Source organism: Pseudorasbora parva, chromosome 17, assembly GCF_024679245.1.
Source record: "Pseudorasbora parva isolate DD20220531a chromosome 17, ASM2467924v1, whole genome shotgun sequence".
NCBI lineage: Eukaryota > Metazoa > Chordata > Actinopteri > Cypriniformes > Gobionidae > Pseudorasbora > Pseudorasbora parva.
In genome coordinates this window covers 8,736,455-8,764,236 of record NC_090188.1, presented here as the reverse complement: position 1 = coordinate 8,764,236, position 27,782 = coordinate 8,736,455, and the positions used below count along the sequence as shown (strand labels likewise).

The window sequence follows — 27,782 nt, the reverse complement described above, 5'->3', positions numbered from 1 at the left end:
GCTCCTTCAATTATATAAAATAAAAAAACCTAACGGAGCCTTTCACTAGGCTAAACGTTCGACAAATCCACACCTTTTCCTGTTACAACAAAAACATTCTCATCAATATGGAAATTTGGAAACGATAATTTAAACGGATAGTTCATCAAAAAAAAAATCAAAAAAAAAAAAAAAATCATGAAATACTATGTAAGTCAATGAGTCAACTTCCATAGTATTTCCATATGGTGACAAACCAAATGTTTGGTTACCGGCATTCCTCAAAATATCCTTTTTTGTCGGTGTTCAGCAGAAGAAAGAAACTCAAAAAGGTTTGGAACAACTTGAGGGGTAAGCACATTTTTGGGTGAACTATCCCTTTAATTAAAGATGTGATTGAGGTGGAGATAAATAACAGTTTTTGCAACAACAACAACAACATAATTATGACAGGGTCACACTCAAATGACAAGAGGTGACAGCAGTTTAAAATACATATAGACATATTAATTCTAGTACTAATACTAATTCTAATTCGTGTATGTAGTCTAATTGCATGTGGTCAATGTAAATTTTAAACTAAAACAAATACTTATATATGAAAAGGACTGGAAAGGACTTTGAGTTATTTCAATTACCATTATATTATCATTCAGAACTGTAGGGGGAGAAAGCGACAGCTGGGCGCTGAAATCATGTGTCTCTTTAAATACTCAACGTGCTCTCCTCTAAACCGGGATGTGGGTGTGGTTTGTTTCGTAACGTCAGTCGTAGGCAAGGCGTGACTAAGCAATTCCAACTACTTCAGGAAAACAAAGGGGTATTTTAAACACATATATTGTATATGAATGCGTGTTCTATGTGCGTATATATTTCACGTATGTTGTATTATCTTGTATTAAATGTAAATTAATGTAAGGTTCGTAAAAGCTGCTTTTCGTGCTCTGAGATTGATTGGTTACGTCTGCAGAAATCATGGCGTCCTGACGTCTTAAGCGGAGTTTTGATATCCAGCACACAAGTATGCAGAAATGTGTTAGCCGGTGGGCCCTTACAGCGAGTTATCTTCCGATTTTATGATATTATCCACGGTTTTCATTCGAAGTATTAGGTAAGTGGCGATTTTCTGCTTTGTTTTTTTTTAGATCGTTCAGCGCGCGGCCCGGTTCTCTGGCGCAGGCTCGCGTGTTGCTATCGCGCGCGATAGCCTTTGCTTGTGATACAGTATCTCACACACAGTTATTTATTCTTTTCATTTCGAAGATGTTTGAGGTGTAAGAATGTGTCGTTGTTGTTTTATGTGACTCGGCAATTAGTCAATGTAAAAAAAAAAATCGAATACGCTGGATGTCGAATAGACTGTTTAAACTAGACTAAACACACACTAAAACCTAACTTTTAAATTTAGGTTAATCCTAACTTTCACTGAATCACTAACGTTAAACAACAATATTGTACAAAAATTAAGCACAACTGAAATCCCTCGATTTACACTTAAACTGAACGGATTAAATGTGCGCATCAGCTAAAGCACTAAAGTGTCACTTAAACTGTAAGACTAAACTTGCTCTTAAACTTGATCCACTAGTCTATTGGCCTGAACTTTCAACTAAACTAATGGACTAAATTGACAAAGACCCAGTTTCACAGACAAGGCTTAAACTAGTTACAGACTAAAATGCATGTTTGGACTAATCCTGGCTTAATCTGAACTCTGTCTGTGCCTTAAATGGGGTACTTCATCACTGGGAAGGTGAATCTGTATTTAAACTGGATCATTTTTTAATTTGGTTCTTTCTAGACTGAGAAAAGACAGAAAATGTATTTTTGTCTCATGGGGATGAAAGACAACAATTCCCAGAATGCTTCGCTGCCCTATGAGGCCACTCCCAAAGCCGCTGCTACTGAATCACTGTGACTAGGTTAACTTTCCCACTGCGACCATGTTCATTTTCATTAAATCAGTTCAGTTAGAGGATAGGCACTACAATTAAAAACTGAACGTGTCTGTTCAATATAATATGATTTAGCCGCTCAGGAGGTGTCACACAGCACAAACGCGGCAGGAGTCAAATTACATACATTCCTGATGAGCTGAATGAGCTCTCGTGATGAGAGCTGAGGTAAACGTGACGGCACTCGCGGGACAGATTCACAGCGCGTTTTCAGTTCATGCCTTTGGAAGCTTAAGCCGCACCGTTTACATGAATGCCTGCAGCTGAGTGCTGTGAGTGCGATCTCCCATCCCCCATGTGCAATTTGAAAACGTGGAAATGGCTCCCTCTGCTGGCTGTAGTCTTTAGCGTCTGGCCAAAAATTCCTCTGATGATGGAAATATCGTCAATTTGCGTCATCGGAGGAATTTTTTTCAGAAATAAAATGTATAAATCTTTTGTTTCAGGGGGAGCACAATCATTCGAATATACTCCAGGGTTTCTACTGATACAAAGCCATATGCTAATCGCTGAAGTAACCCTTTAAAGTAATTACTGTACTGTTAATGCAGTTTCTCTTAGTAAACTAATGTCTGGTTTCACAGACTAGGTTTAAACTAGTCCCAGACTAAAATGTAGTAAAATAAAATAAAAAAACTACTTAAATGTTCTAATTGAGCTAAGGCCTAATCCTAGCTTAATATCTAATTTAAAATCTGTAAAACCAGGCCTAACTGGTTCTACCTGGTACAGGTACTAACTGTTAAGATAAGGCAATTTCAGTAAACTAAACATAATAAACTAGTTGAAAAGCACTAGCTGCATTTTCATTTTAGCTAAATGAATGGATTAAATGTCATTTTAATGAAAGGGTAATGCGTAAGGGTAATCTGATCCCGTTTTTTTTCCCTAGGGGGTAGCGTTCTGGGCTGTATTATTGTGGAGTTGAAACTTGTCACTTCGAGTGTGTTTTGCCTTGGACTTTTTGATAATGTCTGACTTTTTAACTATTAATAAATGTCTTTTGCGTATCCAGGCGTGTCTCGACTCAGTCCATAAGAATGAGTGATCCGGCTGTGAAGAGGGTGGTGAGTGATATCATTCGCTCTCCAGAAGACAAACGGGAGTATCGAGGACTTGAGTTTACAAATGGGCTGAAAGCCATTCTCATCAGTGACCCCACCACTGACAAATCATCCGCCGCATTGGATGTCCACATAGGTAAATGGGAAGTGCTTTCTGTGTTGCTCCATTTTGCACACATCTGCTTGACACACAGTATCACGGCACTTGCTTTCTGCTCCCTTCTATTTTAACGCATACCTTTATTAACCTCATGGTCATCTTGGCCTCATCTTCATTATTGGCCATCAATAACTTGTTTTAACAGAATTGATTGAGTTGGCTCTATTTTTTCTCTGTTTTTATTACAAAAAGCATTTTTTAATAATCCAGACCTTGGCAACTGCCCTTGTCCTGGTTTTATGTATGTATTGGTTGTGGAGAGACACTCAAAAAGCCCAAGAGAGTTTTGAATAAATTTCTTTCTGAACAGGCCTCTGTAAAAGTCATTGAAACCTTTGTGTTTATTCTTTTCAGCCCTATATTTAGGGGGAAAGAAATAACTTCAAACATTAGAGCTAGAGCGCTGCCCAGTGTGTCAACACAGCTTTGTGCAGCTCTTAACAATCAAATCACTTTATAAGGCAAGACAAGAGTATGTAAAGATCTGTCCTTTGCATGAAGGGATGTTGAAATGTGTAGCTAAAGATGGAGGTCAGATAAAACGATGTGTTAATGTTTATCTTCAATACTCACTCATTACACTGTAAAAGAGCCTTTTGTTAATAAGTCCAACATCACAATTCAATGCATTGAGGTAGTATTATCTGAAACAACTAAATGGATTTGAATCAGATTCATGCTTGCCTGTCTGAACAATCACTAAAAACTTTAAAACTTGTCTGACAGTATATCATGATATAGTCTCTGTCTAATGCCTTTAATACTGTAGCTTACCTTCATGTTGACCTTTGTGCAAATATATGAATTTATGTATGAGGTTCTTGAATATGCCTGAACCTGTTGTCACCCAGTGGAAAAAGGCAACTCGATTTACAAGTTTCTCGAGCGCGATTGTCAGTGTTTACTTGCACTTCCTAATATCCTGCTTTTCTCTTCTAACTGCCCTGCAGGTTCTCTGTCAGATCCCGGGAACATATCAGGGCTGGCCCACTTCTGTGAGCACATGCTGTTTCTGGGCACCGAGAAGTACCCCAAAGAGAACGAGTACAGCCAGTTTTTGAGCGAGCATGCCGGCAGCTCCAACGCCTTCACCAGTGGAGAGCACACAAATTACTACTTTGATGTATCCCATGAGCATCTGCAAGGGGCATTGGACAGGTAAATGAATCAAAAAAGAGAGAAATTGGTGAATTATTAAAGAGTCATCTGTAATGCTGGTCTGTTTTAGATGCTGTAGAGTAATATGTGCAAACTTGTGAATGAGTGAACAGGGTTCAGACCTTCAGGTGTCACTTGGTGTGGAGTTACATGTCCAGGAGGAATCAGGTTGCTGGTATATAGAGAGGAGTGTTTCCCCCGGAGCCCATCTGCTGCTGTGACCCAGAGCACCACCTGCTCATTGAAACATTTAAATGATTCATGATTAAACTCCAAAAACTGGGTCACGACTCAGAATTGTATTAAAAGAAAATTTCACACACATTTCAAATGCAATCAGACCAGATACTTTAGAAAGGACTGGTGGAGTGTTTGACATGTAGGAATGTGGATGATGCATTTCGAGGGTGTGAAAAGAGCCAAATCCATTTGAATTCAATCAGGCATGCACTGAAAGCACACCTGGACCCACCTCTCAAGTTCTCATTGGTAAACAGATGAAGCAATAGCTGTTTGCATGATGGAACGTCATTTTACCAATTGTCTGCATGTTTTTTTTTTGTTTTTTTGCAGTGCACAATACCTGAAGTCAGGGGATTAACAGTGCTTTGATGCATCTTAAACTTTAGTTTGTAGGTGCCCTTAAACTTGCCATTTGTCCATTTTAAAATTAGTTCACTTTCAAATGAAAATTATCACATGATGTACTCACCCTCAATCATCCTAGGTATATAGTTTCTGCTTTCTAACGAACAAATGAGTCAAAGTTAATGTAATAAATATACTGATGTTTCCAAGCTTTATAATGGCAGTGAATGGAGCCCACGAATTTGATGCTCAAAGTTTTTTCCATCATAAACATACTCCATGCTGCTCCAGGAGCTTAATAAAGGCCATTTTTCTTCTGTGCATATGACAAAAATGCAGATTATCATGTAACTTGCAGCATTGCTAGTCGCTGTCCCAAAAGAAATGCTAAGCCTAAGCGTTTCTAACACCAAGAAAGTGTGCATTGAGGGTGCATATCGGATGGAAAGGCGCTCGCAAGCACCCTTCTAAAACCTAAAATGACAAATGGGGACACCCTACGGAATTGTTAGTCCACAAGACTGCAAGTGCACAAAGTGTGCCATTTGGGACTGTGCCCTTGTCTCAAGAGTCACTATGTTTATTTGCATGGCAGTTGCCGTTCGTGTCAATTTGCATGCTTTTAAGATCAGATTTTATTCATTCAAATGATTTTTAACAGCAACATGGAGAGTTCTGCAGCTGTACGCTGACTTTGACTGTATACACAAACCTTTTCAAGTAGTGCATTTAATTGCATTTGACTTTCTCATCCCAGGTTTGCCCAGTTCTTCCTCTGTCCTCTGTTTGATGAGAGCTGTAAGGACCGAGAGGTGAACGCAGTGGATTCAGAGCATGAGAAAAACCTCATGAATGACGCATGGAGGCTGTTTCAGTTGGAGAAAGCCACTGGGAACCCCAAACACCCTTTTAGCAAGTTTGGCACTGGTATGAAAATACTGCACATCTGATTTCCTGGCATCTGTTTCCTGTAGATATATTCTCCTTTCAGACCTAAGTTCGTTTGAATCATGCCCCCTCCCCATAGGGTACTGTAAAAGCTGTCTATACTCCATCCTCAGTGAAGGACAGTAGAAAGCTAGAGGATAATGTCTAGATTGATTTAGCATAATGTAGTCTGGAAAGATTTATCAGTGCCCGGAATAGCCAGATGGTGGCGGCCTTGAGTTTATATAAGGCTTGCTTGAGCTTAAAAAAAGCATTTTGTTCTGTCCTTTGTTATCCAGCACCATTCAGAGAAAGACAAGTGTACATTCATTTAAAATGAATGCTTGAAAACAAATGTTTAGTGGTAATTAAATCAGCATTTTTGTATTGTTAAAAGGCACCATAATATCAAACCTATTGAAATCAAAATGCAATTATTGATGTAATGCAATTTTTTTGTCCAGTATAAGAGTGTCCGCTCCTGAATTAAATGCCACATACCACTGATCTAATGGTACGGCAGTAGCTCAGAAATACAAAATTGTCTTAACGATGTCCATGAGCTGTCAGAATGGTCATCCTCAAATTGTGGCTTGAATTCATATGGCCACACTCCAAAGCTAACACGGGATCATTTTCTTCATCACTATTTGATTCTGGCAGGTCTGCAGCTGTAGGTTAAATTTGTGTGAATTTAAAGTTGCCTTCATCCCTTGGGACAAACTGTCATTAAAATAGTCAGTAGCCATTTGACATTCTCGTCCATGTATGTTTTCCCTTAATTAGTGGGGGGGTTTTTGTGATCGTCTCTTTTTTTGTTTAGGCAACAAGTTAACCCTTGAGACAAGGCCATCTCAACAAGGTGTTGATATCCGTGAGGAGCTGCTCAAGTTTCACTCCACCTTCTACTCCTCCAATCTGATGGGATTGTGTGTGCTGGGCAGAGGTCAGTCACCAGCCAAATTAAATGCCTTAAATAAATAAAAAATTAAATAAAAAACTCCCTAGTGGATTAAGAGAATTTTTCCTCACATACATATTCACATACTCTCTATTTAATAATACAAAATAAAATAAAATATCTGAATCTTCAATTTCGTACGTAAATTTATCTGACAGTAAAGGCAATGATCAGTGAGCCCCATGCGTTGCACAGCAGATTTCTCAGTTCATTCTCAGTCTGACTCTGAATCTTTCATGAGATCTGCCTTGTTCTTTGTCATTCTGTTGAATGATTCATAGTTTGTTTTTGCACAGATCAGTACTTATTCTGGATGCTGTGGACATGAAGTGCTTTCATTCTGAGTTTAACATTGTGTCTGGCACATTTTGACAGAGACGCTGGATGATTTGACGTCTATGGTGGTGAAGCTTTTCGGTGAGGTAGAGAACAAGAATGTCCCTATCCCAGAATTCCCAACTCACCCCTTCCAGGAGGAACACCTGAGGGTGAGATCTAAGGCCTAATTGTGCATTCTAATTGTCCAAATCCTTGAGGGAACCATCTAATGCTATACTGTAATATTATCAACCCCACACTATACCCCCACAGCAGTACTGTATAATATTTAATGTTTTTTAAATGATGTTTCTTAAGCTTGCATTTATTTTATTGGAAATGCAGTAAATCAGTAATTCTGTGAAATATTACAATAAAAAATATTTTTTTCTTTTTTAATTAGTGCTGTCAACTGAATAAAAGCATCAGTTTGTAAAATTTTTACCTTTACTCTCGAAATTAATGTAGAAAGTCTTATATTTAAAAAACGTGTTATGGTATCTCTTATGAATGAAGGCCAGTATCACTAATACTGGTATGCTAATAATGTCTATGAAATTATTATTTTTAAACATTAATTGTAGACATTCAACATTACAATATAATTGAAAGTATTATCAATGTTAATGTTGTATTAGGTGTTTAAAAAACTTAAGTTAACATAAAACAATCTTTACAAACCATTATAATGTCATATTTACCTGTGGTCTTTATATAAAATAAATATACAGAAATTTCAGGAATAATATATTAAATATCGATTAACTCTTTATTAAAGCTGCATTTTTCTGTTACCTTTATTCTTTATTTAACGTCAATGACTGACAGATTTAGTGGCTGCTATCACTGTAAGACCTGGCACTGCCGAACATGACACAATCTGACACGTTGTCAAGCACATCTAATTTTCTTACAACACTTTAAGATATTATTTAACTTATTTAAGACTGCTCTTATGAGAATACTCAACAAAATGGGCATTTTGGCATAATTTTGTGTGTTATTGTTCAATTGTGAAAGAGAGCTCAATTCCATTTACAAGTCTATGCTGCGTCTCAATCAACTCTAGTTCAGTAGTTAGGTCGTAAATTAGGGATTCAGCCACATTCATATACACTATTCTGATTCATGACCTTTGAAGCTAGGGAGCTGATTGAGATACACCCAAGACATTCACAGACAGTGCATTCTCGTCTTGTCACACTTGAATGGTTTAAAAGCATTTTCATGAATAAGAGCGTGTCATATATTGTAACATTAGCCCAAGGATGATAGAAAAAACAGATGTTGTGTTAATTGTTAAATATTTGTAACCTTTTAAACTGGAGAAATGTCGTGTCTGTTAATGTGCTATTTTTGACAGCACTAGTTTTAATGTTTTAAATTATTCCTGTGATGCAAAGCTGAATTTTTAGCATCATTACCCAGTCTTCAGTATCACATGGTCCTTTCAGAAAGCATTCTAACTCATGAAGAAAACATGCTATTCTGTTTTCTTAGCATCTGACTCATCTCCATTTCTTCTCTCTTCCCCCACAGCAATTTTATAAAGTCGTGCCTATCAAGGACATTAGAAACTTGTACGTGACCTTCCCCATCCCAGACCTGCAGAAGTACTACAAATCAAATCCCGGTCATTATCTGGGCCATCTGATCGGACACGAGGGTCCAGGGAGTCTCCTGTCTGAGCTCAAAGCTAAAGGTGAGAGTTTGTCAAGAAAAATAGATTTTGCTTTAAGTGCCCAAAGGATGAAACACAATGACAAAAAACATCTTAAATGATTTAATAAGACATTGCATTTGACTTGTAAAACACTGGCTTGAATCCATATGTTTTAGCTGTGAGGATTTATGGATGCACTTTTGTATCTCCTCAGGATGGGTGAACACGCTAGTCGGAGGCCAGAAGGAAGGAGCCAGAGGATTCATGTTCTTCATTATTAATGTGGACTTAACAGAAGAGGGGCTGTGTAAGGACCTGGAATGGTTTTGTGTATTTGTGCTGGTCAGTATGTTTTTAATTGTTTACGATGTATTTTCTGTCTCTAGTGCATGTGGAGGATATCATCTTCCACATGTTCCAGTACATTCAGAAGCTGCGGACGGAGGGCCCTCAAGAGTGGGTCTTTCAGGAGTGCAAGGTATGAACATTCTTGTTAAAGTAGGGCTGTATCCATGATGTGACAGTTGATTACGGAATCATGGAATTCAGTCATGAAAATCAAATTTAGCATGTAATGTGGAATCTCACAAAATTTGAATGAATGAATCAAAAGTATGTCTGTACATTTGATAATTTCATTTGATAAAACAATTTAAAAATGTTTTGAAGAAATCATGACAAATAAATTACTGTTGTACAATGGAATGTACCTCTCAGTAATGAGAATACAGCTTATTAAAACATTATTTTATTTATTTGTATGTATTTATGTATGTGTATCTATCTCACAATTATTCATCTTTTAATGTTTTAAAACTGTAAACCTTTATTGTGCAGCACTGTTTTTCAAATATTTTTAAATGATAAAATTGTGTTATGCATTAATTTAATTAACACTTTTTTTTTTACTTCATAAATTTTTTTACAATGCATAATTTCTGTTCTGGGGAAACAGTTATTATTGTTAAAATTATTAAGTCTTTGTTCAATTGATTAGACATTATTTCCCAAACCGTTATGACAAACTCAAGGTGAATTTACACTGCTTTTGCTGATGGCAATGGAACCATGAAACTTGGTGGTTTGGATGTCACTGATTTGTCTCTACATTTTGTTTTTTTGCAGGATTTGAACACCGTAGCTTTCAGATTCAAGGATAAGGAACGTCCTCGTGGATACACGTCTAAAGTGGCTGGACTATTGCATGTAGGTGTCTCGTAAAATACTTTAGAAGGTTGTCACCATGGTTACAGGTGCTTGTGTCATCAGGGTGCTGCTCAGTATATTGTCAAGAAAGCACAGCCAGTGTTTCAAGTATTTCTTCTTTTTTTTGCTATGGAATGCTAGTGTATTGAATACTTTACCGTATTCCGTCTGTTTTGGAATAGTTCTTTGGAACAGTACACATCAACAGACTAATTAAACAGTTGGAACACTTGCCTTGAGAAAAAAAAGTTTGATACCAAAATTATGACTTTGGTATGATACCAGGCTAAAATGCCTCTATCGATACCACGGTAAAAAAACAAGCAAATCGATAATATGAATATGACAACAGAACTTATTATTCATTTTTTATTTTTTTTTAAACTATAAATTCACTTGGCCAGCATGTTCCTGCCCTGGTTTTTGACCGTTCCCTCCTCTTATTGCTATAATAACTACCTAACAGTGTGAACATCCTTACAGAGATTACATTATCAATCATGTTATCATTCACTAACCTTTCACATCTCAGGTTGGGATGACCAAAATCTTATTTCATAATACGAGTAATTTAATATATTTTTTTGTATATTTCTTAATATATTTATTGTATAATTATAATATTTTTAATTGTATCTTTGTTTTTAAAAATAAGCAAACAATGCAAATTACAAACAAGATGACAAAAACAGTGCTTTATTTTTCAGCTACATCAGGTCTATTTAACAGTAGCAAGTCAAGAAAGAAATTAAATAATCAAATATAAAACTACTTAGTCTTCACGCTATAATTTAACACAAAACTGATTCTTAATAAATATATTTGTTATTTAACCAAGCATGTGGTGGTTTTCTATTTTTCATTGGCGTTTGAGATTCTGTGTTAATCGCACAGAATATTAGGTCTGTATTAAAGGGTTGTTCACCCAAAAATGAAATTGATGTCATTAATGACTCACCCTAATGTCGTTCCACACCTGCAAGACCTCCGTTCATCTTCAGAACACAGTTTAAGATATTTTATATTTTAGTCCCAGAGCATATGCAGTCTATGCACACTTTACTGTCCATGTCCAGAAAGGGAATAAAAACAAATCAAAAGTAGTCCATATGTGACATCAGTTAGTTAGAATCTCTTAAAGCATCAAAAATACATTTTGGTCCACAAATATCAAAAACTATGACTTCATTCAGCATTGTCTTCTCTTCTGTGTTCCTCAAAAAAGATTCAAACGTTCAAATTCAGTGACTCGATCAATTATTTGGATTTCCAATGTCACGTGATTTCAACAGTTTGGATTGTGTGTCAAACTGCTGAAATCACGTGACATTGGCGATCCGAATCATTGATCGCACATGGACAGTAAAGTGTGCATAGACTCTGGGACTAAAATATAAAATATCTTAAACTGTGTCTGAAGATGAACGGAGGTCTTGCGGGTGTGGAACGACATTAGAGTCATTAATGACATCAATTTCATATTTGGGTGAACTAACCCTTTAAGACCTGCAGTGATCTAATTACCTCAGCTGTATACGTTCACTAAAGACACATCCGACTCTGTTTACCTGAATACTTGCCAGACCGTGCATTTTTACATTGGTTTGACCATTCAAACCCAAATAATAATCCGCAAAAAAACTGGATGGCGATCCCATGTTGTCTGAAAGGCGTGTGTGAAGAGTCCGGCAGTGCGAGGATGTCTCGCACCGCGCTTTTTCTTCTCATGCGTGCATATTTCTGTTCTTTATCATGCACTTTATCATGCATGAGTATATATTTAACTCTTCTACTTCCAATGTTTAGTGAACGGTGGAAGCAGAGCTCTGCACACAAGAAATACTGCTCATGTTAGCACTGTCCTCCTTAAAGTACCAGTACTAATAAAAGTCCATATCGTACCATATCGTTTGTAATAGCAGGGTATTGAAATACTTTTCTAGTACCGGTATATTGTGCTTCTTGATAATTCCTCACATTTGAAAGTTAAGGTTATGTGCATTGTATTGTAGGATGCAGTACAAAAAAAAAACAAAGTAAACCTTTTTTTTTTTTTAAATGTAGTAATTGGTTATCACCTCTCTCCTGTCAGTACTATCCGCTGGAGGAAATCTTAGCTGCTGAATACTTACTGGAGGAGTTCAGGCCAGACCTCATTGAGATGGTGCTTGATAAACTGAGACCAGAGAATGTCAGGTGAGCGCACACAAAATGTCTGTTTTCTAACATGTATACACACTTATGTGCATAACTTGTAAAATAAAGCATTATATTTTATATAGGTGGCTGTTAAGGATATATAACTTTTGCTTGGTTTGGGGTTTGTTCAATCACTAATCCCAAATATTACACTGAAACAATGTCATGGGTGTTGCACCTGAAGATGGACCTAGAATATGTTTATTGCCCCCTCAGGATGAGCTTAGTTTAGCACAGATGCCCATCCATTGGCCACTCTCTTCAAATACCCTCTAAAGGAGCTTCATATTTGAAGCTGTGTAAAGCAAACATCAGGTTCTTTAATGCTCTGCTGCCCAGGGCCAAACTGGGCTCAGATTGCTTAGTCTTTTTTATCTGTTTTTGAAGTGTTGTTTGAAGCTGAATCTTCTTGCTGTGTTTATAAGATTCCCACTCTAGATTCTCACCAATGTTTCGTAGGCTTTCAACTTCAATTTCCTTTTCAGCTTTAAAAGAGCATTGACTCTGTTTGAACTAGATCTCAACCCTACAATTGCTACTCTCCTGTTGTTTTTGGGATGGAAGAACTTGTAGGGTTCCTGTATTTTCATTTTGTCTTGGTATTTATAAAACTTCTGATCAAGACTTTGACTTCAGAGCTGGTGATTTTGATGCTTGTCATACCTTTCTTTTGTGATTTGACTACACTGCTGACTTCTGAAACTACTGCAACACTAGAAGGACATAGTCTCACACAGCCAGACGTTTGGCTCTCGGCGTAAAATCTGATCTAGCTTTTTCTGGCAGAGACCATCTGAACCATATTTAAAGTGACTCACACCACAGTTATTGTCATTTTAGCTGTAGGTTTATCGGAAATTTAAAAGTTATAAGGTAATTTTAATATCTTCTGACAGAAATCAAATTATTTCATCAAATGAATTCATGCTAAACTCCATTGCCAAACTTTGCCAAATCCAGAAGCTAGTTTTCCTCAGAAGAGCACATTGAAGCAACCAGTCCTTCGTAAGTGCCACTTTTATTTCCTGCAGGGCAGATAAAATCTATGCACCCTGAGTGCTGGAAAAGGTGTAGCACCAATCAAATTAAAGTATGACGGATTGAGAAAAGCGCTTGTCGTTTTTGTGTGCACCAAGCATCAGGCGGTGAGTGAATGATCTGAGACTATGGAATCCTGCTGCTAACCATGTGTGATTTGTAAAAGTGTTCAGGTTTTTAGACCAAACCTTTCTGGGCTCTCTTATGCAATTGATTGATGTAGTAGAGTCCAGAATAGCATGTCATTGTTCCAAAAGTTCTCTATCGATCAGGACAGTCTAAATTGTCCAGAAATGGAGCATTGATCTAGAGCCCTGCACAGCAGATTGAGAAGCTCCGGGAAACTCAAACCTTTGATTTGATGTAATGACCATAATTCCCAATCTATTTACAGAGCCAGAGATCTGATAAAAGCAAAATTGCACTGCCCATTTTCCCCAAGGGAGTTATGAGAAATGGATGGTGTCATGCCGTGTCTGGTGCAGTGATCTTACAATTCCTCTGCCTTTTTTTTGTAAGGGTCGCTGTTGTTTCCAAATCATTTGAAGGACAGACAGACCGGACTGAAGATTGGTACGGCACGCAGTATAAACAGGAAGCCATTACTGATGAGGTTATTAAGGTGAGACTCATTTGATTTCTGTGAATATTCTGATTTAAAGGTTACCTATGTGTGCTTTCTACTTTTAAGAGAAAAGAATACTTACACACACCTTATGTTCAGTTTCATACAGAACATTTAACTAGTGGTAAATTATCTTGATGGGTAACTAAGGGAGTTTCACACCTGAGCGTTTGTTTTGGAGCCTGGTGCATTTTCTCCCTTGGGTCAGTTTGTTTAGGCATATGTGAACATGGCAATTGCACTCGGATCTGCACCAAAACAATCGCTCTGAAACTGCCTGAATGAGGTTGTCTTTGGCTGATTGCAAATTAACTCTGGGGTGATTTGCTTGAGGTGTGAAATCAATCTGACCCAGTGGATCAATGAACCAAATGGTATTAGTCCGGTTGAGGAGATTTCCCCCCTTCAATGTAAAGCACTTTGAGCGCCTAGAAAAAGTGCTATATAAATGTAACAAATTATTAATTAATTCATTATTATTATTATTCATATAATGGGAAATGTGCAATAATAGCAATAGTGTTAGCCTAGAAATCTAGAAGCACCCTAGCAGCAGCAAATCTAATTTGCTGCGAGTATCGTCTAGCAACTCTCAATAGACTTCTGAGCTGTAAAAAACAAACTCTGGTCAGGCCAATCACATCGTGTATAGAGTTGGTGGGTAAGTATTGTATACTTGATCAAAGGAGACTGGCCTTGTGCTAATTCTCTTAACCTCTATTCTACTATGACCACCCAATTCCTCCTTTTTTTTTTTTTCTTTCAGAAATGGCAAAACGCAGACCTCAATGGAAAGTTCAAACTGCCAATGAAGAATGAATTCATCCCTACAAACTTTGAGATTTACCCTCTAGAGAAGGATTCCCCATCTGCCCCTACCTTGATAAAGGTATATTTTGCTGAAACGCATATTGTACAGTTTACACGTGAGAAAATTTAATAGAAACATTCGAATCACCTGGGTGTTCTTTGTTTCTAATTTTAATTTGTTATTGTTTTTAGGACACTGCAATGAGCAAAGTTTGGTTTAAACAGGATGACAAGTTTTTCCTACCCAAGGCTTGTTTAAACTTTGAGTTTTTCAGGTAGGTTAACATAAATTAAAAACTGCACATTTTTACTTTTGCATAACAACATTTAGTGGGAGGGGGCTAAATTGTCATTTGTGTCAAAGGAAGAAAGCTTTCAAAAATAGGTTTAATTGTTTTTATATTCAAAATATTCAATTTCAACATGTAATATGATTCAGATGTTTTTGACCAGTGTCTTGAGATTCACCTAGTACTACTGTATTTTTGTGAAAATGTTCACTCTGGGTTTTAAGGGTAATTAAACATTAAATTAAAAAAAACCTCTCCCTGCAGTTCAATGTTTTGCTTTAGACTTTTTATACCAATTTTAAATGTTATTGAAATACCATTTCATTTTTATTACTGTTAAATTCTGATTTATACTGAAATATCAATTGCAAACCTGCTTATTGAATTTTACAAGTAAAAGGGTTTATCACTTACGTTCTTTCCACAGCCCTTTTGCGTATGTGGACCCGTTGCATTGTAACATGGCATATTTGTATCTTGAGCTGCTCAAGGACTCCCTGAATGAGTATGCATATGCAGCTGAGCTAGCCGGCCTGAGCTATGACCTTCAAAATACCGTCTATGGGATGTATGTAAGTATGCTAATATCCCCCTCGCCACATGCGCTTCCTGTGAGGAAGACGGTCCAACTTCAGGCACAAACAAATGACTGCTAGTGGGTTCCATCTGTGTAATAGTAACCCCAAATGTAGCTTTGTTTTGTGGACTTTACACAACAAAAAAAACTCTTCTCATTCTTTGTGTTGTTTTTTCTGCGCATGTATTAGTAGCAGTAGACTTTAGATTAGCGCCGGCGCTGAGGCTGCATATTCATACTCTGTCTATGGTCCCTTTCAATCCGTTTCTTTTTGTTTTGTCATGACCCTTCCATACAAATATCACTCCATTTGTTCTATCTCCCCCCCCCAACCCTTTTTTTCTTTCTTCCATCCTGGTAGTCGCTACCTATATGCAGACCCGCTGCACTGCAACATGACTTACCTGTTTCTCAGGTTGTTGAAGGATGATTTGAGAGAGTATTCATATGCAGCCCGCCTGGCAGGGTTGGTCTATGGCATAGCCTCGGGAATGAATGCCATCCTTGTAAGTATGGTGATAATACCCCTTTGGCGAGAGGGGTGTTGTATAGGGTGAAGGGTGGAGCTTGTTGCTTTTGCGTGTGCCAGTCACTTGTCTATTCTTCTGCAGAGTGATGGGATGTTATACCTTCAAAATGTTGGTCCCTGATCAGTCTGCTTGGTTACGGTTAAGGGTTATTGTATTTTGTGTTGGGTTTGGGTGTTTGTAAAGGTGTATGCTAGGGGTGTAACTGTACGTGTATTCGTTCTGGTATGGCATCACTGTTCGGTGCATGTAGTCATACGACAAATACAGTCATCTAAATGCTGCTAGGTGGAACTGACTGTAATTTGCATTTCTTTGTTCAAAACTAATTAAAAGAAACCTAGCATTGTTGCTTTTCCGATTAACACTTTAGTTTAGGGTCAAATTGTCACTATTAACTAGTTGCTTGTTATGCATATTACTAAGATATTGGCTGTTTGTTAGTACTTATAAAACGCATATTAATCCCTTATTCTGCTTGACCTTATTCTACATCCCTTAAAGGGTTACTTCACCGCTTTTTCAAATGAAACTGTTATTCCCTTAACTAAAACGAGTTGATACATACCTCTCTCGTCTCAGTGCGTGCACTTAATCTCTCTGACGCACGGTGACGATCTGATAGCATTTAGCTTAGCCCACTAAGCCCAGTTCATTCACTATGGAACCAAACAGAGATCAAGTTAGAAGTACCAAACACCTCCATCTTTTCCCTATTTAAATACAGTTACACGAGTAGTTGAACGATCAAGTATGGTGACAAAATAAAACGTGGTACTTCTCTAATCGGATTAAAAAGGAGAACTAATGTATGGCGGATTAGCACTTCTGAGAGTACTTCGGCTCGGCGCAGTAAAAAGTCCCGGCCGAAACATCTTCCCTCACATCTCCCTATAGAGGGAATGCACGTGACGTCATCGTCAGCTGGAGTGACTGATTACGCCCCGCTGAGTGGCAGAAAGACTGAGAGGCAGCATTGGTTTACAGCGCGAATGCAGCGAAAACTCACAAAACCAGGCCCGATGCCAGAAGGGGGGGTAGAGGGAGGCTTGTCCACGGACCGCATAGTCATCGCTGTTCTGAGCTTGAGACGGACTTGATAATAGCGTGTAATTTTCTCACTCAAACCACTGCCAACTGCTGCAGCTTCTGCTTTTAGAGTGAAACGCTGCACATAACTGCTTGTCTAGGATATGTAATCCTCTGCAAGAATTCGTAATAATTCCATATTATTAGCGAAAAGGAGCTAGCAAAAGATCCAGTGTGTATCTGTATTTGCACTCGTCAAATGATTACATTTCCAACGTGTTTTCGCCTCGGTGAGTCAATCACAGACATGTTTGTGGACTTCTACAACGGAATTGGCCAATCACAGGTGTTCAATTTGGAATCACTCACCGCTCGAGCGTTTGTCCAGGCGCTGAGTTCAGTTAAACACGCGCAGCAATCCTCTGTACGTGCAGACATTGTGAAAATAAGAGATTCATTGTATACAAACGTCACTGCGGAACTTTGTGAGACTGTGTTTATTGAATGAGTGACAGCTTTTAGTGAATATAAAGTATATTACCACCACTACACGCTTCAAAACACTGACCCATCCACATACGTTACATGCGGGATTCACTTGAAAAATGTGATGAATGACACTTATAAACATTCTTGTCGAAAGGAGGCTCCTAAAAATGTCAGGAAAACACTATTCCTGGCTGCATATCATTATCCATGGATCACTAAATCTTTGGTAAGTTGTAAGGATCGTTTGCTCTACTCATGTTTTCCTCCATAACTCCAGTCACAGCAGCTCTTCTGCCACTCAGCCCCGGCTGAGGGGGCGTGTTACGGTGGGAAAGTGACGTCGATGCATTCCCTCTATTGACAGAAATGAGAGAGTGAGGGGGAGGTGTGAGGAAAGATGTTTCGGCCGGGACTTTTTACTGCACCGAGCCGAAGTACTCTCAGAAGTGCAAATCCGCCATACATTATAGTTCTCCTTTTTAATCCGATTAGAGAAGTACCACGTTTTATTTTGTCACCATACTTGATCGTTCAACTATTCGTGTAACTGTATTTAAATAGGGGAAATGTGGAGGTGTTTGGTACTTCTAACTTGATCTCTGTGTGGTTCCATAGTGAATGAACTGGGCTTAGGGAGCTAAGCTAAATGCTATCAGATCGTCACTGCGTGTCAGAGAGATTAAGTGCACGCACTGAGACGAGAGAGGTATGTATCAACTCGTTTAAGTTAAGGGAATAACATAGTTTAATATGAAAAGGCAGTGAAGTATCCCTTTAATCCTACCTAAAGTTAACAAACTACTAATTATTAAGCAGTAAGTAAGGGTTTATTGATGCAAAAGCCATAGTTAATAGGGAAAATGGTCACTTTAGTTTAGGGTCCAATTCACGCTATTGTATCAAACTCTTATCAAACCATGACCAAGGTACACGCTAAGCCATTGACTTCGGTGATCAGCTACACCCCTCTGCTCAAAAGAACAAAAAGATAGACAATAAACAAACACTTTAAATACATGTACAGTACAGGTGTTATGCAGCGAAAATAAAATGACCTCCAGAAGAACCATATAAAGAAGTCCATATTACTTGTGTAATATTTAAATTCTCTTTTATACGTTTAAGAGGGTTCGTGCAAGAAACAGACTAAAGTTTGAGTTATTTGTTAAATATCTTTCCCATTTTTTTTGGCCCTTGCATACATGTAAACTTGTCTTGTCTTAATGGGTACCTTGATTGTTTCAACTACATGACCTGTAGCTTCCCCGTCACTGAATAGGCTCATCTGATGTTGATATTAATAACAGGTTAATAGGGGTGACTGAGGTTTGGATGACATGGCAAAGCTGGGCTGTTCCTAACCTTCCTTGCTGCGTGATTCGCTTACTCATTGTTTGTGCACACATTAGTCACCGTCTGAATGCACTGCAGTGGTTGTCTGAAGATGTAACCCTTAAAATCAAAACGTTAAAAAAAAAGTGTTTTTTTTTAGTCTGTTCTGCAGTAGCTCATGCATCTGTCTCTTGGTGTCTCTTATTTTAAAGTAATTTCACTATTGTAAAGATGATGAAATCAGTTCTTGAGCTGTTTATCACTCATTCTTATAAATATTCATGGCTGTGTCTTTGTGCGTCAGCTGTCAGTGAAGGGTTATAATGACAAACAACACATCCTGCTGAAGAAGATCATGGAGAAAATGGCCACGTTTGAGATCGATGAGAAGCGCTTTGATATCATTAAGGAGGCGGTAAGACGCACACATACACAAACACACTCCTTGAAATGCTAATAAGAATAAGAAGAACAGATAACTCGTGTACGCCCAAAGGAATCTTTGCAGGAGTTTACTTGTAATTTATTTAGTATAATTTAATTGTGCTTTCACCTCCTATTAACTAGGGCTGCCCCTGACTAAAGTCTGTAAGCCATTAGTCGACTAGTCACACGTTTGTTATAAAGCTTGCTGCTGTGCACTGGCAAAATTGATGATTATAAATGAGTTTATAATAAATGAGGAATGAGAACAGAAAGGAGACTGCCTGAACACATTTTTACTAGTGTTTTCTGAATCTGTCGGCTGCAAAGATGAAGTTGACGACACTAAATCATCTTCACAGTATAGTGGCGGTGCCTTTAGAGAAAAATGCACGTTAAGCATATCGTGCAGTAGTGATTTAGCTTCCACACTTCCCACAAACACTTGGATATGCACCTAACAATGGCACACATTTATCAAGGTTAACATTAATGTTAGACAACATTATGCTACTATTTGCATGTTTCAAATGATATGTCACTTCTGAGGTCGGTGTATGAGCGTTTGAATTTCCTGGCAGACATTAATTACCATATAATGGCTATGCCTTACTGCGTGACGTCACCAAATCTTGTGGATTTTTTTCTTTTCTTTTGTGATGAATTCATATTTGGTTGATTTAGCCTCTTCTCGTTAACACATTTAGTAATCTATTATGGGGCAGCCCTACTCATATAACACTTTCACCATGTTTTTACTAAGAAATTCCCCAAAAGAAATGCAGAAATATCGTTGGATTCCACCTGGGCCTGGTAATCTCATAAATACAGATCCAAACACCAAGAGAAAAATAATCTAAATGAAACTTATGTGAGACTTCTCTTTAAATCTTTCAGTACATGAGGTCTCTGAATAACTTCCGTGCTGAGCAGCCCCACCAGCACGCCATGTATTACCTACGGCTGCTCATGACTGAGGTGGCCTGGACCAAAGACGAACTCAGAGACTCTCTGGATGGTGCGGCGCGCTTTCATTGCTCTCTCAATATGAGCGCAATGTTCTGCTTTGTGTGTTCATGCTGTGAATGTGTTTCTCAGATGTGACGTTACCTCGTCTGAAGGCTTTCATTCCGCAGCTGTTGTCACGGTTACACATTGAAGCCCTGCTGCATGGCAACATTACCAAACAGGTTTGTTTAAAAAGATTTTCTCTTATTTCTCATCATTTCTTGATGAATACAAAGTTCTAAAGAACAGCATTGTAAAAGTACTGTTGCTTTTCATGTATTTTTGTCCTTGCTAAAAAAAATCACTGACTCCAAACTGGTAGTGTATATATTATATACTGTGATTCAGACCAAACCTTGGAATTTGCGCGGTTACGTCTTGTTGTTATTGATGTAAAATAGACATATGAGCTGACTGAAGATTCATTGAAGTAGCTCATTAACCAGACGTGGTGTAATGTTAGATGTTGGTGTCATGATCATATTTTGTTAGTGATATAAGCAGTGTGGCCTGTCTGTTATTTCCAGTCTGCTCTGGGCATGATGCAAATGCTGGAGGACACTCTCATTGAGCATGCTCACACTAAACCCCTGCTACCGAGTCAGCTAATTCGCTACAGGGAAGTGCAGGTACCTGACGGTAAGTGCCAAGACACATAAACTGAAATGCAACATCTCAGCTGGACACACACTTTCTTTCAGCGTTTCTCCAGCTTTGAGCTTTGTCTCCACATATACAAAAAAACACTGGTTTGAAAGTTTGATCTCTGTAAGATTTTTTTGAAAAGTCTCTTCTAGTCACCAAGGCTACATTTATTTGATCAAAAAAACAGTAAAGCTGTAATATTGTGATATAATATTATATGTTTAAAATGACTGTTTTACTATATTTTTAATGTAATTTTTTCATGTGATGCAAAGCTGAATTTTCAGCATCGTTACTCCAGTCACATGATCCTTTGGAAAATCATTCTAATAGTCTGATTTGCTGCGCAAGAAAAAATTCTTACGATTATCAATGTTGAAAACAGTTGTGCTGCTTCATATTTTTGTAGAAACCTTATTTTTTTTCTTTGAATTCAAAGCACTTTTGAAATAGAAATCATAGCATGTCCGTTTTAATCAGAATGCAAGTTTCCTACTGAAACCAAACTTTTGAACCATTTATATCAATATACAAATTCATATAGACCAGTAAATAATAGTGAAAAGTCTTGGCGTTAAATCTGAATATGTGGTGTGTAATTTGAGGTCTATGATATTTGTGTGTCTGTTTCGTGTGTGTTTGTCATGGTTCTTGTGTTTAAGTCCAGTTCTCTGTGGTTATCAGGTGGTTGGTATGTTTACCAGCAGAGGAACGAGGTTCATAATAACTGTGGAATCGAGATTTACTATCAGACGGACATGCAGAACACCCATGAGAACATGCTGCTGGAGCTCTTCTGTCAAATCATCTCTGAGCCCTGCTTCAACACGCTACGCACCAAAGAACAGCTGGGTAACACAAACACGGTCCTCAGTTGTGTTTGGAAACTATCTATTGATGTGGTTATAGGATGAGCACCTCTGTTAATAAAACTCCAAACTCTTTCTGTTGAGTTTAGGGACAGAAACCCTGCCTGCTCCTGTTGTCCTATTGATCGCACTGATTTTAAGAACATAATTTATTTCTGTCTGTGTTCAGGTTACATTGTGTTCAGCGGCCCTCGCAGGGCCAATGGGGTGCAGGGTCTGCGTTTCATCATCCAGTCTGAAAAAGCGCCTCACTACCTGGAGTCTCGCGTGGAGGCCTTCCTCAAGACCATGGAGAAGAGTGTGGAGGAGATGGGAGATGAAGCATTTCAGAAACACATCCAGGCACTGACCATTCGCCGTCTCGACAAACCCAAGAAGCTGGCGGCCGAGTGTGCCAAGTACTGGGGAGAGATCATCTCCCAACAGTACAACTTCGACAGGGGTGAGTCTCGTCATTCAGCTGTTGAAATGAACTCGTACTCGTTGTGAAGTGTGTCTGTCAAGTTTTAATATCTTTTTCTTTGATTTTTCCTGCCTGATTTAGATAATATTGAAGTGGCTTACCTGAAGACACTGACTAAGGAACACGTTATGCAGTTTTACAGGGTTAGTGATGATCTGAACACATAATTCTCTGAAATGAATGCCATTTGTTGAATCATAATCATGATTAGGTTTGCTGCATCTGAATAAAATTCCAGTGCTTGCTAGGTAGCAAAATGAACATTGTTAAAGCCTTAAGCTTAGAATTTTGACCATGTAAGTGAAAATTTGCATCGAGTCACTGCAAATGCCGAGACATTAAGCATTTTCTTTTGATAGCTTAAGAATCTGGACACAATGTAACATAATTAAACCAATTACAATTCAGTGATTGCAAAAAAGGGACCAAGAGATGCCATTGCTGCCATTTACATGCTCTCATTCTAAAGGGATATTTTCAAAAATGAATCGTACATTTTTTAACTTAATGTAATATTATATTACTTTTTTACATGCATAAAAAGCACATCTAAAGCAGTTGTCTACAAAATGTTTAAATTATTTTGTAAAACTATGTGAGTAAAACACAGACTTTCAATAAAGAGCTCACTATGCAAATGTTAGATTATTGTGAGCTCTCCAAAAGGCCAATTCCTCATCTTGTGTGGTTTGATCATCATGTCTAATCTCTCCAGGACTTGTTGGCCATCGATGCCCCAAGAAGACACAAGGTGTCCGTGCATGTGCTGTCTAGAGAGATGGACTCCTGTGAGTATTGAGTATTTTTTTTTGGAATGACTGATGTAGCTGGGAAGATTTATTTATTTCTACCATGTGTTTTCTGCAGGTCCACTGGTTGGTGAGTTTCCTGCTCAAAATGATGTCAACCTGGCTCCTGCCCCCTCACTTCCTCAGGTACTGCATAGATATGAACTATACTGATGATCTAATATGGGTTTACGTAATATATGATTTTACCAATGCCACTTAATCATAAAAAAATGTAATCAATATCTAAGATGATTGTTGTAAACTACCGGTCAAATGTTTGGGGTTAGTAAAAAGGTTTTTTTTTTCTTTCTTTTAAATAAACAATTTTTATTCCGCAATAATGCATTCATTTGATCAAGTGGCAGTAAAGACATTTTTTATAATCTTACAAAAGATCTCTATTTAAAATAAGATATAGTCCTCAAAGAATTCAGGGAGGGGGGGGGGGGGGGGGGGTCAGTTTTAACTAAAATATTGTTCAGCACAACTGTTTTCAACATAGATAATAAATGTTTGTGTGACTGAAGACAGTCAGAGTAATGATGCTGAAAATTCAGCTTTGTCATCACAGGAAGAAATTACATATTAAATTGCATCAAAATAGCCAGTTAATTTGTTGTAATATTTCCCAATATAACTGTTTTTACTGTGTTTGATCAAATAAATGCAGCCTTGTGAGCAGAAGTGTTTTGTTTTTTTCCAATACCCTTGAGTTGTGGTAGGATGTTTTGTGTGACCAAGTATAGCACTAACACTTTCTTTGGAAATGTAAAAATGTTGTTCACTCATTGTTTTGCTTTGTGTTGTGTGTTTTCAGCCATCATTAGTTCAGGATATGACCGAATTCAAAAGGAGTTTGCCGCTGTTCCCTCTCTCCAAACCTCACATCAACTTCATGGCTGCCAAACTGTGACCAGCATCATGGGACTCTCAGAGACCCCCAATCATGGAGCCAGTAACACCAATGTCCGTGTGTGTGTGTGTGTGTGCGTGTGTGCGCGCAGGCAGGGCCACAACGGTGGTGCTTGCAACATTTTTAGTTGTGCTCTGCTCATAGATACAAAGAAAACATACAATGTTTGTTTCGTGTTGCTTCTGTCAGGAAATTTGGATCCTATATAATATAGGAATCGCTGGCCACAATGACACTCTCATTGTTTGGTTTCATTTCAAAATGCTGTCCATTTCATTTGCACCACTGTTTAGCAAAACCATTGGAGCATTTGGAGAGGCTGGTATGAAATGTATCAAGATGTCTCTCCTGAGAAAAAAATACTGGCCTTAAGATGATTTTAATCAGTGATCAGGTTTTCTGGCACATTTTTTAATGTTTAATTTAAACAATTTGCTTTTTGAGTTGTTTTTAGTGTCTGTGCATGTTGGCAGAGTTTTAAGGGTAGTGTTGTAAATGCAAGGTGATTTAACTTGATTTTATTTGCGTTTGAAGAAATATCATAATAAACAATTTTTAATATCATGTTCTTTTGTTTTTTAAGTTACTTTGTCTTTAAAAGATTCATATTGATTTATTTGGCAAACTCCGTTTCATAACACTCATGAAACATTGATTTTGAATTTTTCGTTCTCAAAGTATTTAATATAAATACGTTCATCTTGTTTGGTGAATAATGCTGATTGTCTTTTTCAAGATGCTCGGTTTCATCTAACTCGCCGATATCCACATGAAATATGGCATTTACTCTTTCAGGAAGTCGTTACAAGAACCTGACTCTGAAATGGCTTGAAACTGACTCCCCTTTAACTGGGTTTGTTTTGTCTCTGATGTCTTGACTTGTGATTATGCACTCTTCACAAGCAATAATGTGACTTACAGGACCTATGACTAGTGTCTTAAACTCTACTTGGCGTTTTGCTTGACACGGTTTGAGCTTGGTTTCGGGAAACAGATTAGAGCAGAGCTAGACTCCTGAGAGGTGTCTGAAGGCTGTAATTCACCTGCACTGATGCAGGAACTTCATGTTAGTCTGTAATCCTCCTGTGTGTGTCCTCATCTCAGGTGTGTGCTAGTCAGGTCCTCACAAATCACTTCTTGTGTTTCTACTGCTGAGATTAAATTCTGGACTTAACTCAGGCGTATCAAATCGACTGTAATGCTGCATTTTTTTTTAGAAACAACGACCATCCTACCACTACATCAAAATAATGAATACTGTTTCATGCTCGGCAGAACAAACTGTAAATCTGATATCGGCCTCATAGAGGAGTGTAGTTGTACCACTATGATGGATTTACTCAGGCATCTCACTGCATTGGTTTTGGTGGTTTGTGTGTTTTTGAAGTTAAGGAATGGTTCATCCAGTAATACAAAGTCAGTCATTTTGTGTTTTCTTGGCACTCCAAACCTGTATGACTTTTTATTTCATGGAAAAAGAAGTGAATGAGGATCAGATTAAGCTCTTAAAGGCATAGTGCACCCAAAAGTGAATATTGTGTGATAATTTACTCATCCTGAAGTTTTTCCAAACCTGTTTGAGTTTTTGTTCTTTTTAACACAAAAGAAGATATTTTAAAGAATGTTGGTAATCAAACACTTGACGGGCCACGCTGAAAAAAAATACTATGGAAATCAATGGCTACTGTCTGGTTATCAACTTTCTTTAAAAAAGCTTGTGTTCAACACAACACAAAGAAACTCACAAAAACGTTTGGAACAATTTTCCTCTTTTGTTGAAAAAAATAACCATAAATGTAGTCCATAGGACTTGTGCTGTATTAAGCCTTGGTCAGACTGTCAGTCCAAAAACAAACAAACAATGCAAATAATTTTACAAATCCATTTTGAGCAACAATTTGAGCGACATTATATCCTATTCAAATCACACTACTGGAAATCTGACTCCTGTGATCGGATTTCACATGGTTTGCACTTTTTTTCATGTCAGACGTTGAGGAAAGGCGCTGATGTTGCAAAGTATGTTTTGAAGCGCAGACGACAGCATGGAATAAAGCCGTGCATTCTCTTACGTTTCTGTCGCTGAATGCGCATTAGTCCAGGTTATGGCAGCTACACATTGTCATGTTGTTGATAAGATGACATCTGTTTTGCGAACCCCACAATGTTGCTGCTGCTGTTTTCATGCCTACTAGCACAAATGCCATACAAACCAATGCAGGTATTCCGGAAAACAAGAGCGTTAATTATTTGGCAGTGGTTAGATTTTGGCAAAACACCGGATTCTAATCAGATTTTCAAGTCTTCTGATGCCATTCATAATCATATCTTTGACAGTTGTTGTTAACGAAAGCAATTTTTGGTAATTAAAAAATAAAGCTGTATATAAATATTCTGTAATATTTTATAAGAAGTCTGTCCCATGGCTTCAAATGATTTTGGAATATATAGCACAATGAGTTTTACGGGGTGTTCAGTCAAATATGAAAACTGTCATCCCAAACCTATATGGTTGTTTTTCTTCTGTGGATCACAAAAGATTTTAAAGAATGCTGGCATGCAAAAAAACATTTAGACCCCATTAACTTAAGTATGGACAAAAAAAATCTCAATCTCATCATCTGTGCTCCACAGAAGAAGGTCATACAGGTTTTTTGTGAGATGAGGGAGAATAAATGACAGAATTTTCATATTTGGGTGAACTATCATTAATTTGTCTCTTGGACATTCTGCTAAAGATTTTTATTTTCCATGAAATAAATAAAATATAGGTTTTGCAACAACATGTGGGTGAGTAAATGACTGCACCCCAAATCCGTTTAACTGTTCTAGAATCAGCTCTGAGTCTGTAGGTCAGTGACTGACAACAGATGCTTGTGGTTCTCACCATTTCCTCTAACCTGTCACTTAGTTTGCGAATACTGTGGTTGAACAGTAGGCAGAATATTAGAGTAAAGAAATCTAGAAGAGCATTACTCTGCATGAATGAGTCTGATGTATCATTCTGCTCAAATATGAGCAGCGGTCATGAGGTAGAAACGGCTCTTCAGTTGCCGACTGTCTTGTGTTCAGTTTATCAGGTGGTTTTGAAGTGCAGCAGAACACAGCCGTGTATCTGGGAGAGATTTGTTTTATGATCATTAAACTATTGTATGAACTCACTTGTGTTGTCTTTTTTCTCTCTCTTTGATCTGCACAATTTTTTTATTTTTTTAACCTGTTAAACGTTAAAAAGGAGGGAATAGATCATTGGTATTTAAAGGAATATTTTGCAATTTGCGCTGTACTCAGCTTCACCTCTATAACCTGTATGCTATATTACTATAACATAATTTCAACCTTCCCCTCATCACCGCACAGTAATGCATTTTTTTGAGAGCTGCCAATTTAAGTCTCTCAAAATTAAGATGCTAAATTGATACATTTTCACTTGCATATTATTTGTTTGAGTAATTTTTATTTTATTTTTATTTTTTATTTGTTAAATTATATCCAGTGTTGCAAATAGATGGCATGGCACCTAAAAAATATAAACCTTTGTTTTTTACCTGGCTAAGATACCACGTGATGAATGATCCATGTTCACTTTTTTACATTTTAAGAAAACTAGAAAAATAAAACTACTAACACTCAATCATTTAACTTTCTTTAGTGTGTAATTGTGCTTTGTGACCTTGTTCATTCTCAGCAACAAGTCACTCTATATCCGTGTGTACGGTTTCTTAACTCCCTGAAACGCTTTGATTGTAGTCTTGAGTTTTCTTCCGGGAACGCA

The 27,782-nt window shown here is 37.7% G+C and overlaps 1 protein-coding gene across 4 annotated transcripts; it reads left to right on the top strand.

Annotated features, from left to right (window-relative positions):
* Nucleotides 1–716: 716 nt before the first annotated feature.
* Nucleotides 717–27,168, top strand: ide (insulin-degrading enzyme). Of its 4 annotated transcripts, none has more exons than XM_067420825.1 (26): nt 717–799; nt 950–1,090; nt 2,950–3,134; nt 4,109–4,316; nt 5,662–5,831; nt 6,655–6,777; nt 7,168–7,280; nt 8,650–8,812; nt 8,988–9,080; nt 9,160–9,251; nt 9,899–9,979; nt 12,072–12,175; nt 13,736–13,838; nt 14,608–14,730; nt 14,844–14,926; nt 15,880–16,024; nt 19,200–19,310; nt 20,216–20,336; nt 20,417–20,508; nt 20,854–20,965; nt 21,656–21,823; nt 22,010–22,282; nt 22,385–22,446; nt 23,019–23,091; nt 23,171–23,238; nt 23,912–27,168. In XM_067420825.1, exons 2-26 carry the CDS (start codon nt 1,056–1,058, stop codon nt 24,005–24,007), a joined length of 2,997 nt encoding a protein of 998 aa, XP_067276926.1. In that variant the 5' UTR covers nt 717–799; nt 950–1,055; the 3' UTR covers nt 24,008–27,168. The 4 variants fall into 4 exon arrangements, with proteins under 4 accessions (XP_067276926.1, XP_067276923.1, XP_067276927.1 ...); XM_067420822.1 differs by lacking the exon at nt 15,880–16,024 and adding an exon at nt 15,369–15,513; XM_067420826.1 differs by lacking the exons at nt 950–1,090; nt 15,880–16,024 and adding an exon at nt 15,369–15,513 and having other exon boundaries at nt 729–799.
* Nucleotides 27,169–27,782: the final 614 nt, after the last annotated feature.

Excerpts from the sequence above, each read along its gene's own strand:
- ide (XM_067420825.1), top strand. The coding sequence starts at position 1,056 with ATGATATTATCCACGGTTTTCATTCGAAGTATTAG. Across the intron at positions 6,778-7,167 it reads ATTGTGTGTGCTGGGCAGAG|AGACGCTGGATGATTTGACG; the intron begins GTCAGTCACCAG and ends ACATTTTGACAG. Across the intron at positions 14,927-15,879 it reads TTAAACTTTGAGTTTTTCAG|TCGCTACCTATATGCAGACC; the intron begins GTAGGTTAACAT and ends CCATCCTGGTAG.